Source organism: Rattus norvegicus, chromosome 13 (genome assembly GCF_036323735.1).
Source record: "Rattus norvegicus strain BN/NHsdMcwi chromosome 13, GRCr8, whole genome shotgun sequence".
Taxonomy (NCBI): Eukaryota; Metazoa; Chordata; class Mammalia; order Rodentia; family Muridae; genus Rattus; species Rattus norvegicus.
The window spans coordinates 91219544-91238613 of record NC_086031.1 but is presented as its reverse complement, the minus strand read 5'-3'; the positions used below and the strand labels follow the sequence as shown (position 1 = coordinate 91238613).

The window sequence follows — 19070 nt, the reverse complement described above, 5'->3', positions numbered from 1 at the left end:
AGCATCTATAATTAACTCTGTAATAGAGATAAAAAAAAGTTTAAAAATATATATCTAGGCCAGTCTTAATCAGAAAGTGAAGAGCAGGAGTAGCCAGATTAAGATATCATTAAAGGAGAAAGAAAGACTGTTGCAGAGAGAGAACTTAAATGTTAAGACAGAAAACAAAAAATTTAAACTAGTTTTATTCAGAAAGAAGCACGAAGAAACGATCGATAGTTGTGTGGTACAAGTAGAATTCCCATAACATAAAATTAGATATTTTAGTCATTGAGAATGTGCAGTTCAGTTAATATTCACCTATAATTCCAGTACTTGGTAAGCTGCAGCAGAAGGATGATCAGTTGAAAGTCATCTGGGAAGTGTCTTGGAAGCTGTGATACATTTGTACTGTTCTGTGATGATAACCCTGTCTAATTCCAGAATGTGTTGATCACTCTAAAAAGAAATTGCACTTAATTACGTCTTTTCCCATTGTTCTGACACCTTAGCAACTATCTGCTTTCTGTCTCTTTGCATTTACTTAGTCTGGATATTCCCTATGAACAGAGTCATTCTATATGTGGCCGTTAATGACTGGCTACTGTTATCTTGAAGATTCATCAATGTTATGGCATGGAATGCCACTTCATTCTTTTATGTCACTGAATTATAAAATATAAATCACTCTACTGTAGACACTTTTATCTATTCGTCCATTGACAGGTGTTGAGTTTGAGTCCATGTTTGATTGTAAATGATGCTGTGAACAAGAGTGCGTCTGTTTTGGGGCTGGAGAGGTGGCTCAGCTGTTGAGAGTGCTAACTGTTCTTCCAAAGGACCTGGATTCAGTTCCTAGCACCCGCATGGCAGCTCACAGCTGTACCACGAGTTCCAGGGATCCCGCACCCTCATAGAGACATAATATCCAGGCAAAACACAATGTACATGAAATAAAAATGAAAAAGAAACAGAAAAATTTATATCTGTACATGTGTAGTACAGTGAGTGGTAAACAATCTCTCTTCACCGCTTTCTGAACTCTTGTAACAATTTTGTCTAAATTTTAGATTTGAAGGGTTAGTTAGAAATATCAGAAGCATAGCGTTACGCACTTATATTTATTCCATTGAATTTTAAGGTACTTATCTTTTTAAAAGTTGTTAAATTTTTTGGGAAAATACTATAAATTTAAAAACAAACTCCTGTATTAGATCATCTTGAATTATTTGACTGTTTGCTAGAGTTCAGCATAGTTCTTGAGTGGCTAAATGTTTTCTGCAAGATGTGGGATTTTGTACTCGTGGTATATAATTCATAGAGACGTGACTCATCTTACACAGCAGGGCCTTGCTCCTTCTTTGGGGAAAGAAAGTTCAGGTTGCGACTTAACTTTGACACACCTTGTTAGGATTAAAATGTGAGGAGATGAATTCCAAGTTTAGTTGATTAGGACTTTTTTTTTAGTGCCAAAACTCATTATGTTAGCAATGCATTCTGCCACTAAATTATTATTGCTATGAAATTATCATTTTGACTAAATGTGTATTGTTATAATTATGGTATAGTTTTCTCCTCTCCCTCTTACACTGGGCTCTGCCTTCTGCTACAGTGAGCTGATCTCCTATATCTGGTATTACTAAGTGTAATTTTGATCTGTGCACCTGTTTATTAATAGTGGGATAGCAGCATCCATGAAACTTGACTCTGCTCTTTAAAATGGAGCACAACCAGTCCCCAACCCACTGCTACCATTTTGAATCGAAAGGTGTGAAGCTTAGACCACTGTAATTTGGACTTTTAAATAATGACAATAATAACTTGATAATGGAAAAAAAACAAAAGCAAAGGATTCGTTTGTGTTATATATACCAGTCTGTCAATATCTGAAGGGATTGTTTTTTGTTTTTCTTTTTTGCCATTTAAAAGTGAGACTAGAATCTAAAACTATAGTCTGATATTCACAGGAGTTTGGTCTTTATAATAAAGTACTTATGTGTGGTTGTTCTTTTTGATTCATGTGTGTGTTTGTGTGTGTATGTATGTGTGTGCATGTGTGCGTGTGTGTGCGTGTGTGTGCGTGTGTGCGTGTGTGTGTGTGTGCGTGTGTGTGTGTGTGCATGTGTGCGTGTGTGTGCGTGTGCGTGTGTGTGTGTGCATGTGTGCGTGTGTGTGCGTGTGTGTGTGTGTGTTAGACCTTGGTAAGTCACATGAGTTCTAAATACCCTGTAGTACCTGGCCTATCGCTTACATCAGTAAGTATTGTGCCCAGTAACCAGTTGTTTAATGTGTTTAGAATAGCCACTGAGCTATAGGTGCGAATCCTATAGGGAATGTGATATGTGCCTGTTCTGAGGTGACGATTGAGAAGGTATTCAAAGGACATAGAGCAGTGTGGTGCACATGCAGGAGTGAGGCAAAGGGTACTGCCCTCTTCCCCAACATTAGAATCTCTGGGAGAAATCACAGGTGCTGCCTCTGGTAGAGATGGTATCTACCTGGATCAAGCACAGTGAATGTCACTCTTCTCCTTAGAGCCATGAGTCATCTCAGTAACCTGTCAGACCCTAAAGAGCTCCTTTTGCATCTGTCCTGGGAGTTAGAAATGGACTCGCCAACCTCTGTGAAGATTTTAGAAATACAGATTAGACAGGTGTTTGTCCTTTTCCCTGTGCAAGGCCAACCTAAAGAAGTCCAGGCTAGATGAGAGAGCCAGATTCTGTTATGAACACACTTGGAATTGTGATTGACATCAGGTCAGAGGAGGGCAGGAAGAAAATAAAGTAGTTAAGGCTAACAAACTGCAAGTACCCTGAGGTATTCATGATGATGATGATGACAGGTAAGCCACTTTCTATCAGGTGATAAAGAATGAAATACATATGGATGAAATCTAGTAGCAAAATCTAGAATCAAAGATGGAAAACCTTGCAATTTGATATTGGTATCTGAAGCACTCTCAAGTGCTAGACCATTATCAGATCACATGTCAGAGTGTGGTACTATAGAAGGACAGAAAATGTGCATGCCTCAGTATACAGATAATGTACCTGGCTGTACACTCTGTACGTGCAGGATGTCACAAGTGAATGTCTGTGCTTGCACACAGAGATGAATGCATTCTAGGCTAAACTGGACTATCCACTGTTACCTTAATTTTTTCAGTATATTGTAAAAGCTGGCCACGGTGGCTTATATATCCTGTAGTTACAGCTCTTGTGAAGCTGAGGCAGGAGGAATGTGGTGAGTATGTAGGTCAGTCTGGATTACAGTATGAGTTGCTTAAAAATAATAAATTAATTAAGTCATAAATGTGAAACCTAAAAGCTTTTTGTCACACTGGAATTCTTCCTGCCCTATATGGGAAAGAAATCATTGGCAGTTCTCTAGCATATGTTACAGGTATGTCTCTGATAAGCAGTTCTCTAGCATATGTTACAGGTATGTCTCTGATAAGCAGTTCTCTAGCATATGTTACAGGTATGTCTCTGATAAGCAGTTCTCTAGCATATGTTACAGGTATGTCTCTGATAAGCAGTTCTCTAGCATATGTTACAGGTATGTCTCTGATAAGCAGTTCTCTAGCATATGTTACAGGTATGTCTCTGATAAGCAGTTCTCTAGCATATGTTACAGGTATGTCTCTGATAAGCAGTTCTCTAGCATATGTTACAGGTATGTCTCTGATAGAGAATGTGTGGGAAATTGCTACTATTTGTACTATTTGTTGTCTTCAGCTCCCATTAGAGCTGAAGTATTTCGGGCATAATTTGTTACCTTTTCAAAATACTAGTCTATTAACCAGATAATAACCAAGTCATTTTTATTAGAAATATTTTGAAGAGATTTACCATATTCTTTGTTGGAAACCGCTGGTGAATATATTTTAAGAAGCCAAACTTATGTCTGATGCACTTAAATATCTCTAAATCAGAAACTATAAACTGGCATGCCACAGTGATGTAGAACATAAGAAATTATTTTTTTAACCTTCAAATTTGAGTTAGATTTTTCTAGTAATATAAAAATAACAAACTGAATCAGTAAATTTGAAGTGAGCCATTTTGTAACAGACAAGCACAAGCCACTTCAGCAGCTAGCGTTTGCTTTCCTTATAAATCAGGGTAAAGTCACAAAACACAGGCAAACCTTCTTTGCCGCACTGCCGAAATTGCTTCATTCACTCTTGTTTAGCAAGATGAGGCAAAGAAACTATATTCCCATCTATACCCTGGTGTCCATGTGCTATTAAGGGTCTTATTTATCTTAAAATTGGTAATATGCAACCTGTACTTAAAGCAATAATAATTCTAACCAAATTCTTGAGAGAAAATAAACTTGTCTCTAAATTAAGTTAAGCAGTAAAGCCATCTAGTGGTAAAATTTCCACATTTCACTGAATTTAGATATGTGGTCTCCGTTTTACTAATGTACATCTCAGAATTTATCAGATCACTTTATGACCGTCGGTTTCTTTTTCTGTGTGTTGGTGTAGCAGGCATGTTGGTGTAGCAACCTACAGCCTTTGTGCTACATGTGTCCCAATGTAGCTATGAATACAGTGCCTATGTAAATGAGAAAGTCATGTATCAGTGTGAAAAGAGGTGCACCACTGAAAGTGGTGTGCCCTTGTTTGTGGAAAGTGAAAGTTCCAAAGGTCATTTCTACAGATTACTAGTTCAATGATGTATTTTCTACTGTAATCATCAATGTCCCATGCACAGTAAGTGTATGAGTAAACTTGGGGACATTCATCTATCTAGTTGAAACAAGTTCAAACTGAATAGTAAAACGAAATATTAAGTATAATCACTACAGCTTTTCTCCAGTCTGTTTGCAAGGTCTAGTGTCCAGGTCCCTTCATGTGCCAGAAAGTGACAAACACTGGGGTCTTGCCTGATGGGAAAACAAATTCACGTGGCTATTGGTCTCTGTGTTGAGCTTGACCATTGATGGTCACTTACTTTTTTGATAAAGTTGATCTGTGTGAGCAGGTCAAGAACCTGCATTTCAGACAAATTGCTATACTCTGTGTGAAAATCATACAATAAAATTTGTTTGGAACCTTAGGAAATTGTTGGTATGAATGCAAGTTATATACGTGAACAACCATTTTTAGTAAAAGCAAGTAAAAAGAGGCGTGTGTTTCTACTTTTCTAATGTGCTTCTCCAAAATGGAGACAGGAAACAAGCTGAAAACGTGCTGAAGTGTTTTCTTGACCTTTCCATGATTTTAATGTTTAGTGTCATAAGTCCTTTAAACAACTCTAATGCAGTATCTTTAATATTTAATTCAAATATTTAAATTTTTGCTGTTAAATACAATAGTCACATCTACAGCTGCTGGCTTTCTGTCCAGTCCAGCTGGGAGTCACCCTGTCATTAAACAGGTTTCCCTTGTTTCTGGAGTTTTGGATATCCTAATTTAGGATATCTTCATTTGCTAATGATGCTGTTGATATTCACACACTAATCTGGTGCCCACATTTATTTTCATTATGAAACACATTTTTCCTTCTAGGTATTTGGAGTAGATGACAATCAGGATTTTAATAGGCCCATTATCAAAGAAAAGCATAAAGGTCTCATAAAAGATTGGGCTCTCAACTCTGCTGCAGTAGTAATGGAAGAAAGAAAGCCATTGAGTACACCTGGGTTTCATAACTCAGAGGTATGCAATCCTTTTTATAGCGTAAAATATGTTTTCATCAAGGTATTTTAAGTATTTACATATACATATATATATCCTTGTGAAATGGTTCAAATATTTGGACTATTTTTTATTTTTAATTTTAATGAAAACATGATACAATTTTGGTTTAGGTTCTAGCTTTCCTTTTTCTTTCAGTGTTAGTGAGGAAAATAAGTACAGTTCGGCCAACAAACAGTAAGCCACATACCCACTTTGTAAGGAGCACAATGAGACTGAACAAGGAACATTCCCTGCTGATGTTCTGGAGCTTATGTATGTGCATTTCAGACTGAGGAGGACACACGAGGGGTGCAGTTGATCACCGAAGTAGGAGGCAGTGTGGTACCCTGGGTGTAAGGAGAGAGATGTAAGAACAACTGAGGATGGCTTGATCGCATAGCTTGCAGCATCAGAATTCCATTGCAGACTACATGACAAAAGGAAATATAAAATATTTGGATAAGTTGGGAGTGTTACTTGTTCAGGTAACAGGCAGTAACTTCCAGTGAGAGGATACCTGCAAGCTGTTTACAAATAAGGAAAACGGAGTACATAGAAATGAACTTGAATAGGATCCTAAATCTTGTCATTTGTGAAGCCAGAATTTGAACCTTGACTTTGATATTTTTTTTTAACTTGAGGTAAGCACTGTGTGTATGTGCATTTGTGTGCGCGTGTGCGTGTGCGTGTGCGTGTGTATGTGCATGTGTTTTGTTGCACGCATGTGGGGGCCAGAGGAGTACATGCATGTCTTCCTCTATTGTTCTCTGCTTTATTCCTTTGGGGACAAGGACTTTAACTGGCTGGCCAGCTGCTTGCCTCTGCTACTGGTGCTGATGTCACAGGCACACACAGTCGTGACCCACTTTTTATGTGGGTGCTGGGAATTTGAACTCAGGTTGTCAAGTGCTCCTAATCACAGAGCCATCTCCACAGCCTTTTTCTTAATTCATTATTTTACTCATTAGATTAATTTTCTTTAAGGAAAAAAGTTAGTTATAGTGAGTGGTGAATAAATATAAAATGTAAATAAAATCAAGTTGCATAACACTACTATTTCATTTTATATTCCTACAAATAAGTTTTTAATGACAGATAAATAACCTATATGTTCATGGAATAGTGTTGAAATTATTCCCCTGAATTTCTGAAAATTGTCAGAGCAGTTACAGCTTTTTAGTGTTCTTTATTTCTCTTAAACTTAGGGAAGTTTTATTCTAGTTTCTGTTTAATTTATTTTGATAGATCCAGGGAAGGGTTTTTGTAAATTACTTTAGATTCCCTCCTCTCTCTCTCAATCTAAGCCAGATAAAATTCATAGAGTTCCAGTTAGTTCTTGTCTTTGTAGCCATCATGTAACAGGCCATTAGAACAAAGAACGACTTGCCATAAGTATACAGCAGGGAAGCCACTCTGTTGTGGATGCTCTGGGCAGTGCACGCTCATTTGGCATTGCCTTTGGTGCTCAGAGCTGTAGACAGGTATTGCAAGACCTTGGAAGGAAGTCCAAGAAGTCAGCTGGCGGCTTTGGTGTCCACTTTGTCTATATACATTATTCCCTACATTTGACTATTTTAATCTATTCTTGATAGCATACAGTGTAGTATCTACGTGAATCATTACTTATCAGTATTTAGCATCAGCCTGGTCATAATTAAAACAGTAACTTTTAAAAAAAGATATGTTTTAAATAGTTGAAAATGAATTTCTGGTTGTCTTAGGTTTCCTAGTTGCCATTCCAGTTTTGATGTGGATGGCTGCCTGAGCTTAGTTTTGGGTAAGAGGTGTCTTTGCTGTTTACAGCACTAGAAATTGAACCTGGCCTTCTGTGTGCCAAGCAAGTGCTCTCCCACAGAACTCTATATCCCCAGACTCCCTTTCTTTACTGTACTAGGATTCACAGGCTGGCCCCACCTTTGATTACAGCTTAGATAGATAATTTTTACAGTACCCTCAGCTTAACAAATGCTAGGGTATGTCCATGAGTTAAGGAACACATATAAGCCACTAGAAGGGTTCAAAAGACATTTGTCTTAAAGACAGATCTAAACATAGATGAGTCTGGGTTCAGACTGGGTATAGCAAATTTCACAGAGTGAGTTATTTTCAGCTTAAATATCATAGAAATATCAGGCCTTTGGGTTTTTGAAATCTATTAAAATATAACCTAACGTATTTGATAATTCTTGGAACTCTGAAGCCAGTCTGATTTCCTAGAGAGTAGAGGACTACAGGTAACTTTACTAACCCTTTAGGTTCTCTTCCTTTTAATGGAGTAAACTGATTCCACTGGGCTAGCTGCAAAGCTGTGATATATATCTGTACTCCTCTGGCAACCCAGTGAATATTGTCTCTGGTACTACATTCGTGTATAAGAAGCACAGGAAACTATATACTACATTCACAGTAATAAACAAATGTGGGTGAAAGGAGCTGCCGAAGTCTTCATGTCAGACTTTGTCACAAGCTGAGCTGGAGAGGTGGCTTCTGTGTCACACCATGTGGCTGAAGTTCCCTCTCGTGAACGTCAGCGTCGGCAGGGTTGTTGGCATCCTCTCTCTCTGTTTTTCTCCTTTAGGAAGCCATATCTTCATCTGGAAGCAAGCGTTGGGTTTCACAATGGGCTAGTTTGGCTGCTAATCATACAAGGCATGATCCAGAAGAAAGGTTAATGGAATTGTCTGCCACTAGAGAAAATGGTAATTTCTTTTTCCTCCTCCATTTTTTTACCTTTTCTCTCTTTTTTTTAATGGATCATGTGTATTTAAAAAATAAAACAAGCTGAACTTAATATAGTAAGAAGTAAATTAAGCTTAAATGAAGTAAACCGAGAACCTTATTGTATATGTTATACAAGATGCCATGCTATGCCACCTAACCCCAAGTCCTTCCAAAGACAAAAGGATACCTACTAAGATTTAGTAATTCATTTTCAGACACTACTTTTTTATTGTAAATTTTTGCTATTCAAGTACAATTTTAAAACTTTAAAAATTACCCTTCTTGATATGCCAACGTTAGAAAAATATGTAACTCTCATTATAATGTGATCATAAAGATAAAGTGATAATTTACACATGAGCCATATATGTGTGAATTTATATTGTGAATTAAAATCTCAGATATTGACTTAATTATTTTTATTGCATTTGTAAGTAATGTCACCTTGTACTGCATTAGTATATAGTATATCCTAAATTACTTGAAGTTTTACAATTCATTTTACACATTTTAAATGCAAAACAATTAAAGACTAATATATGATCCCCTCATAAAAAATTCTTTCAAATATGACCAAATTTTTTTGTCTCTGTCTTGTCACTTCAAAAGTATTTACTTTTGCACTGGGATCTGGTAAGTTGAATAAAAGAAAGGAGTCATTTATTTTAATAAGCTGCTTTAGTATATCAGAAAATTATGGTTTGAAAGTCAGTTGGAGGGCTGGAGAGATGGCTCAGTGGTTAAGAGCACCCGACTGCTCTCCCAGAGGTCATGAGTTCAATTCTCAGCAACCACATGGTGGCTCACAACCATCTGAAAAGAGATCTGATGCCCTCTTCTGGTGTATCTGAAGACAGCTACAGTGTACTTAAATATAATAAATAAATAAATCTAAAAAAAATAAAAATAAAAAAAATAAATGAAAGTCAGTTGGTTTATAAAATTATGACAAGTCCTATTACGTTTTACTATTTTCACATTTTTTTTTATTGATATGGATTGTCTTAGGGTTTTACTGCTGTGAGCAGACACATGACTAATGCAACTCTTATAAGGACAACATTTAATCGGGGCTGGCTTACAGGTTCAGAGGTTCAGTCCATCATCATCAAGGCAGAGGCATTGCAGCATCCAGGCAGGCATGGAGCCGAGAATTCTACATCTTCATCCGAAGGCTGCTAGCAGAATACTGACTGGCAGGCAGCTAGGACTAGGATATTAAAGGCCACACCTCCTAATAGTGCCACTCCCTGATCCAAGCATATACAAACCTGGATTTTTTTCTTTTTAATGCCTTGTTAAGAACTAGGGTAGTTTGCCTTGTTTTTCTTTTAGGAAGTACAAATTTTTCACAATGATGGCATTCATTTTATACTGAGGGTATTTTTAAACCTGTGCTATAAAATCTAGTGTAAGTTCACATTCATTTTATGTGTGTCCTTTTGCTCTCATGAATTTCTGCTTTGGTATTTTTATTTTAGAGACAGATACTGGTGAAGCTGGTGTTTCCCTAAGAAGTACTAGTTGTGCAGCTTCCTTGGCTAGTCAGGGAGAGAGGAAGAGGCGAACTCTTCCCCAGCTCCCAAATGAAGAGAAGGCACTTGAGAACTCCAGAGGAAAGGTTGTTACACCGAGGTCAGAGATAGGAGAAAAGCAAGACACGGAACTGCAGGAAAAAGAAGCCCAGGGATACCAAAGTGAGAAGCATGATGCAGACCGAGGCCTGAGTAAAATGAGCAGGGCAGTCAACGGTGAGAGTCCCAAAACAGGTGGAGATAGTAAAGCCCTCCTTCACTCAGGAAGCAATTCTAGCAAGGAGAAGAGTGAGACTGACAAGGAAACATCTTTGGTAAAACAAACATTGGCTAAAATCCAACAACAGGAACAAAAGGAGCAGGCCCAGTGGACTCCTACTAAATTCTCTTCAAAAAATGCTTTAGGCCACATAGATAAATGTAGGGAGGAATCTTCTAAGCAAGAGTCTCAACTTGGAGAAAAAAATTCAGTGCATTCTACAAGCAAAGGAGAAAGACTAGTACAAAATGAAAGCAAAAGAAGAAAAGCTGAGGAAATTCCAAAAAGTCAGACTTCAAAAGGAGACAAAAAAGAATCTTCCAAGTCATTAGTGCGACAGGGGAGTTTCACCATAGACAAACCCAGTTCAAACATCCCCATAGAACTTATCCCCCATATCAATAAGCAGAATTCATCTGCACCCACTGCCTTAGCACTGACGTCTGCAAGTAGACTTCGAGAAAGGAGTGACTCTTTGGATACTGATTCTAGCATGGACACAACCTTGATTCTGAAAGACACAGAAGCAGTGATGGCTTTTCTGGAAGCTAAACTGCGTGAAGATAATAATAAAACTGATGAAGGCCCAGATACTCCCAGTTACAATAGAGATAATTCGATTTCACCGGAATCTGATGTAGACACAGCCAGTACAATTAGTCTGGTTACCGGAGAGAGTGAAAGAAAGTCCACCCAAAAGCGGAAGAGCTTCACTAGTCTCTATAAAGACAGGTGTTCCACGAGTTCCCCGTCCAAAGATGTTACAAAGTCAGGCAGTAGGGAGAAAATTGAAAAGAAAACAAAAAGCCGCTCTACAGATATAGGTGCAAGAGCAGATGGCCGCAAATTTGTACAGTCCAGTGGAAGAATCCGGCAGCCTTCCATAGACTTAACAGATGATGACCAGACCTCTAGTGTACCTCATTCTGCTATTTCTGACATTATGTCATCTGACCAGGAAACGTACTCCTGCAAATCTCATGGAAGGACTCCACTTACCTCAGCCGATGAACACAGCATACATTCCAAACTGGAAGGAGGCAAAGCAGCAAAGTCTAAGACTTCTCCTGTCGCCTCTGGTTCAGCAAGTAAATCCACCACTCTCCCAAGGCCACGGCCCACCAGGACTTCCCTCTTGCGTAGAGCCCGGCTTGGCGAAGCTTCTGACAGTGAACTTGCTGATGCTGACAAAGCATCTGTTGCTTCTGAAGTGTCCACTACAAGTTCCACGTCCAAACCACCCACAGGAAGACGAACCATTTCTAGGATTGATTTGTTGGCTCAGCCTCGAAGAACGAGACTTGGGTCATTGTCTGCCCGTAGTGACTCTGAAGCAACAATTTCAAGAAGCAGCGCATCTTCACGCACTGCAGAAGCTGTCATTAGGAGTGGAGCCCGACTAGTGCCATCAGATAAACTTTCTCCTAGAACTAGAGCTAACAGTATTTCTCGGCTATCAGACTCCAAGGTCAAAAGCATGACCTCCACTCATGGCTCTCCTTCAGGTAATTGGATCTAGATTTTTAATAACATTAGTGTGTTCTCTGTGTGGGTTCTTTATATTTAAGAATTAAATTTCTAGCTGCCTTAGCAAAATAATTCAATAATAAAGTTAAAATTAGAGTTAATATCTCCTCCATTAAAATGTAAAATTTCAATTAAAGTCTTAGACAAAGTAGTGATTTCAAAATAAGATATTAACTGAACAGATTGAGTTTTTTTTTAACTTGATAATGGTGTGTTTGTCAGAATTATATTAGGAATTACTATTTTAAAAATAATGTTACGCTCCTTAAACCAGGTGTTTCAGATTTCTTATGAACCTGGAGAGAAATAATATACCTTTTTCAGTCCTTTTGGAAATAAACAGCTCATTAAGAAATGTTGCCTGTCCTTACACATTTGTAGTTGGAGCTGTTGAAAATTAATTTCATTTATTTCAGTAGAAGAAAGTGGATTCATGGGGCAATCACTAAGCATATGTGGGTCAAATTAAACTGGAAATTTAATTATGAGCATTATCTTACAATGTACTCTTGTAGCATTTAACTGGATTAATTATCTGACCGTCACTATGATCACTACTTACTGTCTCCAAGCATTGAAGTGCTGTTGACTTACGTGTCTGCACTTCGTATTTAAGCTGAGGCCACTGACAGTATGTGGCTACAGCTGTGAGGCATCTAGCTATTTGTGTGCATTCTCCAAGCCTCTTCTTATTACCTCACAATCAGCTGCATGTATGGGTGTGGCTGCAAAGGCCAGTAAGGGTAGACCAGCTGTTCCAGACTTAAAAGTTTATGATTCTTTACCAGCAAGCTAAGTGAGCCCTAAGTCTTGAGTTAAAAGTGGAGGAACGTTGGTGTGTAATCTTCATTTTACTTTTGCTTGATTTATAATACATCCTTCATGACTCAAAACCAAATCAATGGTACTTTGTAAAAGGTTGCTTTTTTTTTTTCCTTTCTGTCCCTTGTTTTTACTGCTGCCTTTGTCTACTCCTGTTTCGTTCCATCTCCACTAGTCAGTGGCTGTGGTAATGACAGTCATAGCCTATGGTAGGACTACACGTAGACTGAAACTTCCTGGAGGGTAAATGATACTTCCTTTGTTATTCTGGCCTGTTTGCACATGTCAGTCTTTGGTTGATTATCGATCAGTTGATTAGCAGGTATTGATATTCATTTATCTCTTGCGGCTCTACCTTCTGAGTTCAGTCCCCGTGCTGCTGCCTTCTGAGCTGTCTCCCCGATTCCTTCCTTCCGCAGCAGTGCTTGTTCTACCTCTCGTCTCCATCTGACACGTTAAGGTGCTCACGCATCCTCCATCCTCGCGTGAGCTGTGTGTTCCCAGGAGCACGATGTAGCTCTTCTCTGAGCACTGACAGCTCTGGCCACATGAGTAGTCTCATTTTATTCCTTGCTCTAAGCATGAAGGGGCTTATTTAAGATGTGGTCCAAATAGAACCACTTGGCAAGTCTGAGAAACAATTATAAGATTTCATATTATATATAGACGGTAATCTTTATTTCTGCTTTGAATCCAGATTTTGGTACTCCTCTGCATCTAAAACAAATAATAAACCCTTGAATTTGTTAATGAGTTTCCTTAGGGAAAATTGAGTTAAATGTTACTTTTATTCTTTACACTTAGTAGTTGGATATTGCGTAATTACAGTTACGGAATTTAAGATTTAGAAAGGATATTTAGGGAAGTGGTGCCAGGAGCTGAAATGACCTGCGCTGATCAGACCTTGAGGCAGATGAGAATCCAGGGTCTTTTACTAGCTGTTGCGACTCTGCTAAGGAGTGTTACTAGGTCCTGGGTTCCACAGACAGCGAATATCTGTTACGCTATCACCAGAAATATATCCAGGTAGATAGAAATAACGGTGGTAGTGTTCACTAAAACACTGAAATGATCTTATGCAGACCATGTCGGTGAAGAACATACTGAGCATGTTACATGGAGTGATTATGAGAAGATTCGTTTGATTTTAACAATTGAGTGTCTTTGATGCTATAGCATTTTTATTTAAGATAACTGTATTATCCTGAGTGGGAAAAGAAAAGGTTTAAAAGACCGTAGACTCATACTGGTCAATGTTTTTATTCTCCATGTAGCATTGAAGACTTGGAGGTATCTACCACCTGTGATACAGTCCATATTGATGGATGTAAATGTAGTCTCTAGTTTTTTTGGACTGTCATTAATGTTCTTTTTTTCCTTTCATTTAACGTGGTAAGCCTTGATGACTCAGAATGTCTAGTAACATTGGTAGCAATTCTTTTATGCTTCTCTGGTACAATTTGCTTCCAAAGTTTTAATGACTTGCCTTTCTCCCATATTATTTTGGTGACAATGCCAAGATTTATTTCGTTCAAGATTTTGGTAATTAAAATTAAGGGCCCTGAGTTATCAAAATAAGGACCAGCAGCATTGGTGAATACACTTAATTCCGAAAGATGGGATGCTTAAGCAAGGGGACTTGAGTAGGTTCCAGGCCAGCCTGGCTACTTACTGTGCTCCAGGATTGAACTGTGTAGCAAGGCCCTATTTCATACCAGCACCACTACTACTAACACAGTAGCTGGTGTTCATTGTTTTCAGAACATGGTTTAGAAAGTGGTGTTAACATTTACAAGTTTTTTTCCTTATTCTAAATCTCAGAATTCAAATTGGAAATTAAACAGTAGGCATACACAATGTGAGTTAATTTTTCCTTCCCATGAACAGTGAAAATAGAAAACATTCCCAGAGAAATTTTTCTCTCCAAGTGATCTTACTGCTAAGTGCTTATAAATACACACAACAAAACCGGTTTGTGCTTTATATTCTCTTAAATCCTATGATATACAATGAAAATGTGTATTTTCTGGGTTTTTTTTTTTTGATAAATCAGTTGTATTTTAAGATCAACATAGCTTTGTTACATTAAAAAGGAGTATTCACAGCTATGCATTAATAAATCCTTTTTTCTAGACGTAATGGATAATAGTATTTTGTAGTAGATATAGTTTATACTTTCAGCAAAAAATATTGTATATTTTATAAATAAACTTTATTTTGGGCAGAGTAGATGGTATATTATTTATTATCAAATTAAAGCTTTATATATAATTTCATTTCTAAAGAAACAAAATATATGCATTTTAAGATATGATTCTGTTTCCTATGTTAAAATAAATTTATAGTGTTATAAACAAATCAGTTTCTTATGGCCTATAAGAGTAAAATAATCTTAAAATTTGCTTTCATTTTAATATGTATTGGTAACTAGTGCTTCACCAACCAACAAATTAGACATTGATATTTTAAACATCTCCATCTATTAAGTGCCTTAGTAAATCAATCTAATTATATAAGTTAAGTATATTATTATAAACAGAAAATTCAGGAGAGTGAAAGCAACTTTTTTTAATTTAATCTAGATAGGTAAACAATCTGCAAACCTGTTATGATATATTTTCCTGTCACTTCTCTTCCTCTTCTTTTTTTCTCCCATATGGGACTCTAGCCCGTGGGTTCAGTCAGTCCTCCCTGCTCAATTAAACCTTTCTAGAAACATGCTCATAGACACACCCAGAGTTGTGTTCCCATGACAGTTTGAAATCCTGCAAAGTTTATAATGAAATATTAACCTTCACATCCCTCTTCAGAAAAAAGAAAAGTATTTATATACGTTTTTACAGAGAACCATGAGTGTTCTCTGCATATACTTATTTTCCTGCACACATCAGTCTAGATCATAACCCCAGAAGAGCCAATAGTGGCATGAGTTAGTGCAGGCTCCGACTTATTACATATCCCCTATAGATTCCTCTGCTTTAAGCCACCTCCAGTGACAGTGTATATCAGTTTTTTTCTAAGAGCCAGCCCACTTTAAGGAAAGTACAATCTGAGGAAGAAGTATTAGGAAAAAGTATAAAATGCCAGTGGAGGATGAGGAGATTCTGGGCTTTACTTACCTACTATATGGAGTAGGTCACGGTCATTATTCAGAACTATTCTTAGTCACATGCTGGCTAAACGTGTCATCTAAGGGTCATCTAGGTATACATTAGTTGTTACATAAACATTTTCTGCCCTTATGAAGTTTACTATGAATTAGATATTACTTTCTCTATTCTTTACTTGTTTATATTTCACAAATTACTTGTATGTTTGATTTTTCTGTTAACTAGTAAAATGTCTAGAATAACTTGTCTTCTGGTTTTCTTCTGGTTTTCAATGTGTCGGCAATAACATTTGTAAATGTCTTTACTAACTGTAAGTGAGAAAGTTATTGCCACTTTTCTTAATGACAGTCTGAATTATCTCTTGTGCCTTAAATGTCAGTGATTGTGAGAATAGGTTTTGTAGTCTCATGCTTTGTAGATTTTACACCATTGTCTACTTTGACCATATGTTTTTGGTGTTAAAGCAGCAAAGAATTGTATTGAAGATGCTTTGTTGTGTTCTTTTACCATGTAAAAAGATTTTTTCCAACCATAGCATAACAGGATGTTGAATGACAGAGGTAATGTTTTTTTTTTTCCTGCCATAAAGGCATAATTTCTGGAGCAGGAATTATGCACATATGTATGTTGGGAAAAGAGGGTTTACTTCATCTCTGTGTTCAAAGTCCATGTGGCATGAGGAAGTCTTTTCCCGTTTTATTTTTGTCTTGTTGGTGTTTTGCTGTCATTTGAAAAGCATCCATATCTACTCAAGAAGTGTGTGGAACTGAAAACACCCATGTCAAGCATTTATGCCTAGAGCTTGTTTATCATTGGTGAACTCTGTCGTCTGAATGTTTATTCACTGCACTATGGAAAAACACGCTCTTTCGATTGTTGTTAATCATTGTTTTTAAGTCACCAACATATAATGTTTCTATCTTTAAGGAGTAGTAGACTTAGAATTTTTTGTGAGGTATGTGTGTCAGTTACTAGAAATTGTTCTGTGTGTGAATTCTCGTAGTGATTTTAAAATCATGATTTTTATTAAAATATTTTAAAATGATAACATAATAACTCTTTTTTTAATAATTAAACAAATTTAGTAAATTCAAGATGGAGGCGCTTTCCTACTGATTATGCTTCCACCTCAGAAGATGAATTTGGATCAAACCGTAATTCCCCTAAACATACTCGTCTACGTACTTCTCCAGCCCTGAAAACCACTCGTATGCAGAGTACTGGATCAGCAATGCCTGCTAGTTCTTCATTCAAGCACCGAATTAAAGAACAGGAAGACTATATCCGAGATTGGACTGCCCATCGAGAAGAGATAGCCAGGTTGGTCTTTGTTCTTTTATCAGCATTGCCGTTATTGGGGCTGGAGAGAAGTGGCTAAGCAGCTAAATGGCAAGGGAGGAGAAAGCATGGGTTTGGTTCCCACACCCACATAACAACTCCTGACCGTAAGTCCAGTGCCTGAGCAGCCAGTGTCTCTTCTGACCTCCACAGCTCTCGCTGTATATGGTGCACAGACATACACTCAGGCACACACATAACTACATATAAAATAAAACAAGTGTTTTTATAAAAAATTAAAAACATTACAGGTTAATAGCAAAAGTTTACTTCTTTTTTTGTACAAATTATCTAAGAAATGAAATCTTTAGGTCTTAATTAAATGTTTTATCAAAGGAATTAACTCTATCAGACTTTTCCTTTTGTTGTCATTTAAATCATTTAATGTTCATGCTGTTGACATAGAACACATCACAGAATTAATTTATTTTGGTCCCTTCCCACTTTCTAAGATTTCTAGTATCTGGGAAGTATAACTTTTGAAAGGTAGTTTAACTCAATAGAGTTAAGCTTTGTCTGGTCAGTGTACAGATAATTCTCCTTTTAATCTGATCTTAAGAAACAATCTGTTTGTTACAGATAGGCTGCTAATGTTACTAGGCAATTTTGAATAGGTATATTTTTACCTTTCTTGTTTGGTTTTTGAGACAGTTTTACGGTAAATCGTAAGTTGAATCAGCCATTAATTTGGGGTTCTTCTTCTAGGCCTCAAATGTTGGGGTTACAGGTGTGCTCTACCTTGCCTGGCCTTGCTTACATTTTTATAAATTCGTTAAGTGCAGTTAGTTTAGCTCCTTAGTCAAAACATGGTTATTATGAATATTAAATTACTATTTATTATTACCTTTAAAGATGTATAGAAAGTAAAACTCACATTATATATGTTAAACGCTGCAGTTAAACACTTTAGGCTCAACAGAAGCCATAGTAGCTAAAATCTAAGGAATTTATTTAATTCTAAGATTTTTAAATTTTTATTTTGTTTAAATTATTAATATAAATATAAATTATTTAAATTATTTAAAATAATTTATTTTATTTTCTAAATGTTTAAAATTTACTCAAAATGCTTATGCTGCCTAAATATTTTTACTATGTTGTATGCTAATTGTTTTTTTACCTTTACATTAAGACATTAGATTTTATAGTTGCAATATTACAAACAATGTATCTACAATAGTCCACAATGCTTTCAGAGCAACGTCAACTTATACCATAATTTGATGTTGTTTTCTCTTTGTTCAAGTTTGTGATCAGGTTTTTAATGAGACAACTTAACTAAAATTTTTAAGGTAGTTGGTCTGTGCTTAGAGTTTTACCACTGTGAACAGACACCATAACCAAGGCAACTCTTATAAAGGACAATATTTAATTGTGGCTGGCTTACAAGTTCAGGGGTTCAGTCCATTATCATCATGGCAGGAAGCATGGCAATGTCTAGTCATGCATGGCACTAGAGAAGGAGCTGAGAGTTCTACATCTTGTTCTGAAGACAAACAGAAGACTGTCATCCAGGCAGCTAGAAGCAGGGTCTCAAAGCCTACCCCCACCGTGACACAGTTCCTCCAACAATGCCACACCTACTCCAACAAGGCCACACCTCCGAATAGTGCCACTCATATTGAACCATCTCAGTCTAATTAGAGAAAAGGAATCTGTGAAGCATGTGCTCACACGTGCTTGTCAGATAATCCTGACACGCACTGTTCTGATCACAGGTGCCAGCAAGTGTTGCTTCAGTCCTGTCGTCGTTCCCTCTTGCTGTACAAAGTCAAGGTCAAGTACCAAAGAACTAGAACTTGTATATCTCCTCAGAACATTATCCCCCACACTGTGCTATAAACTAGAAGGACGAAAATCCCTTTACTTTTGGCAGTCAAACCTTAAATTAATCCAAATAGAGAAGAATGAGCACAAAGGGAGATTTCTTAGTCAGGGTTTCTATCCCTGCACAAACATCATGACCAAGAAGCAAGCTGGGGGGAAAGGGTTTATTCAGCTTACACTTCCACTTTGCTGTTCATCACCAAAGGAAGTCAGGACTGGAACTCAAGCAGGTCAGGAAGCAGGAGCTGATGCAGAGGACA

General features: G+C 37.2%; 1 protein-coding gene across 18 annotated transcripts in view; it reads left to right on the top strand.

Moving 5' to 3' along the window:
* The window catches only part of Cep170 (centrosomal protein 170), an 84183-nt gene that overhangs the window by 47377 nt on the left and 17736 nt on the right, over nt 1-19070 (top strand). For 9 of the 18 annotated variants that reach the window (NM_001427216.1, XM_063272004.1, XM_063272003.1 and 6 more), the window contains 4 exons: nt 5501-5650; nt 8250-8370; nt 9874-11691; nt 16731-16965. In NM_001427216.1, coding sequence (NP_001414145.1) covers nt 5501-5650; nt 8250-8370; nt 9874-11691; nt 16731-16965 — 2324 coding nt within the window. The remainder of the gene's footprint in view (nt 1-5500; nt 5651-8249; nt 8371-9873; nt 11692-16730; nt 16966-19070) is intronic. The other 9 variants (XM_063272006.1, XM_063272005.1, XM_063272002.1 and 6 more) reach the window with 3 other exon arrangements.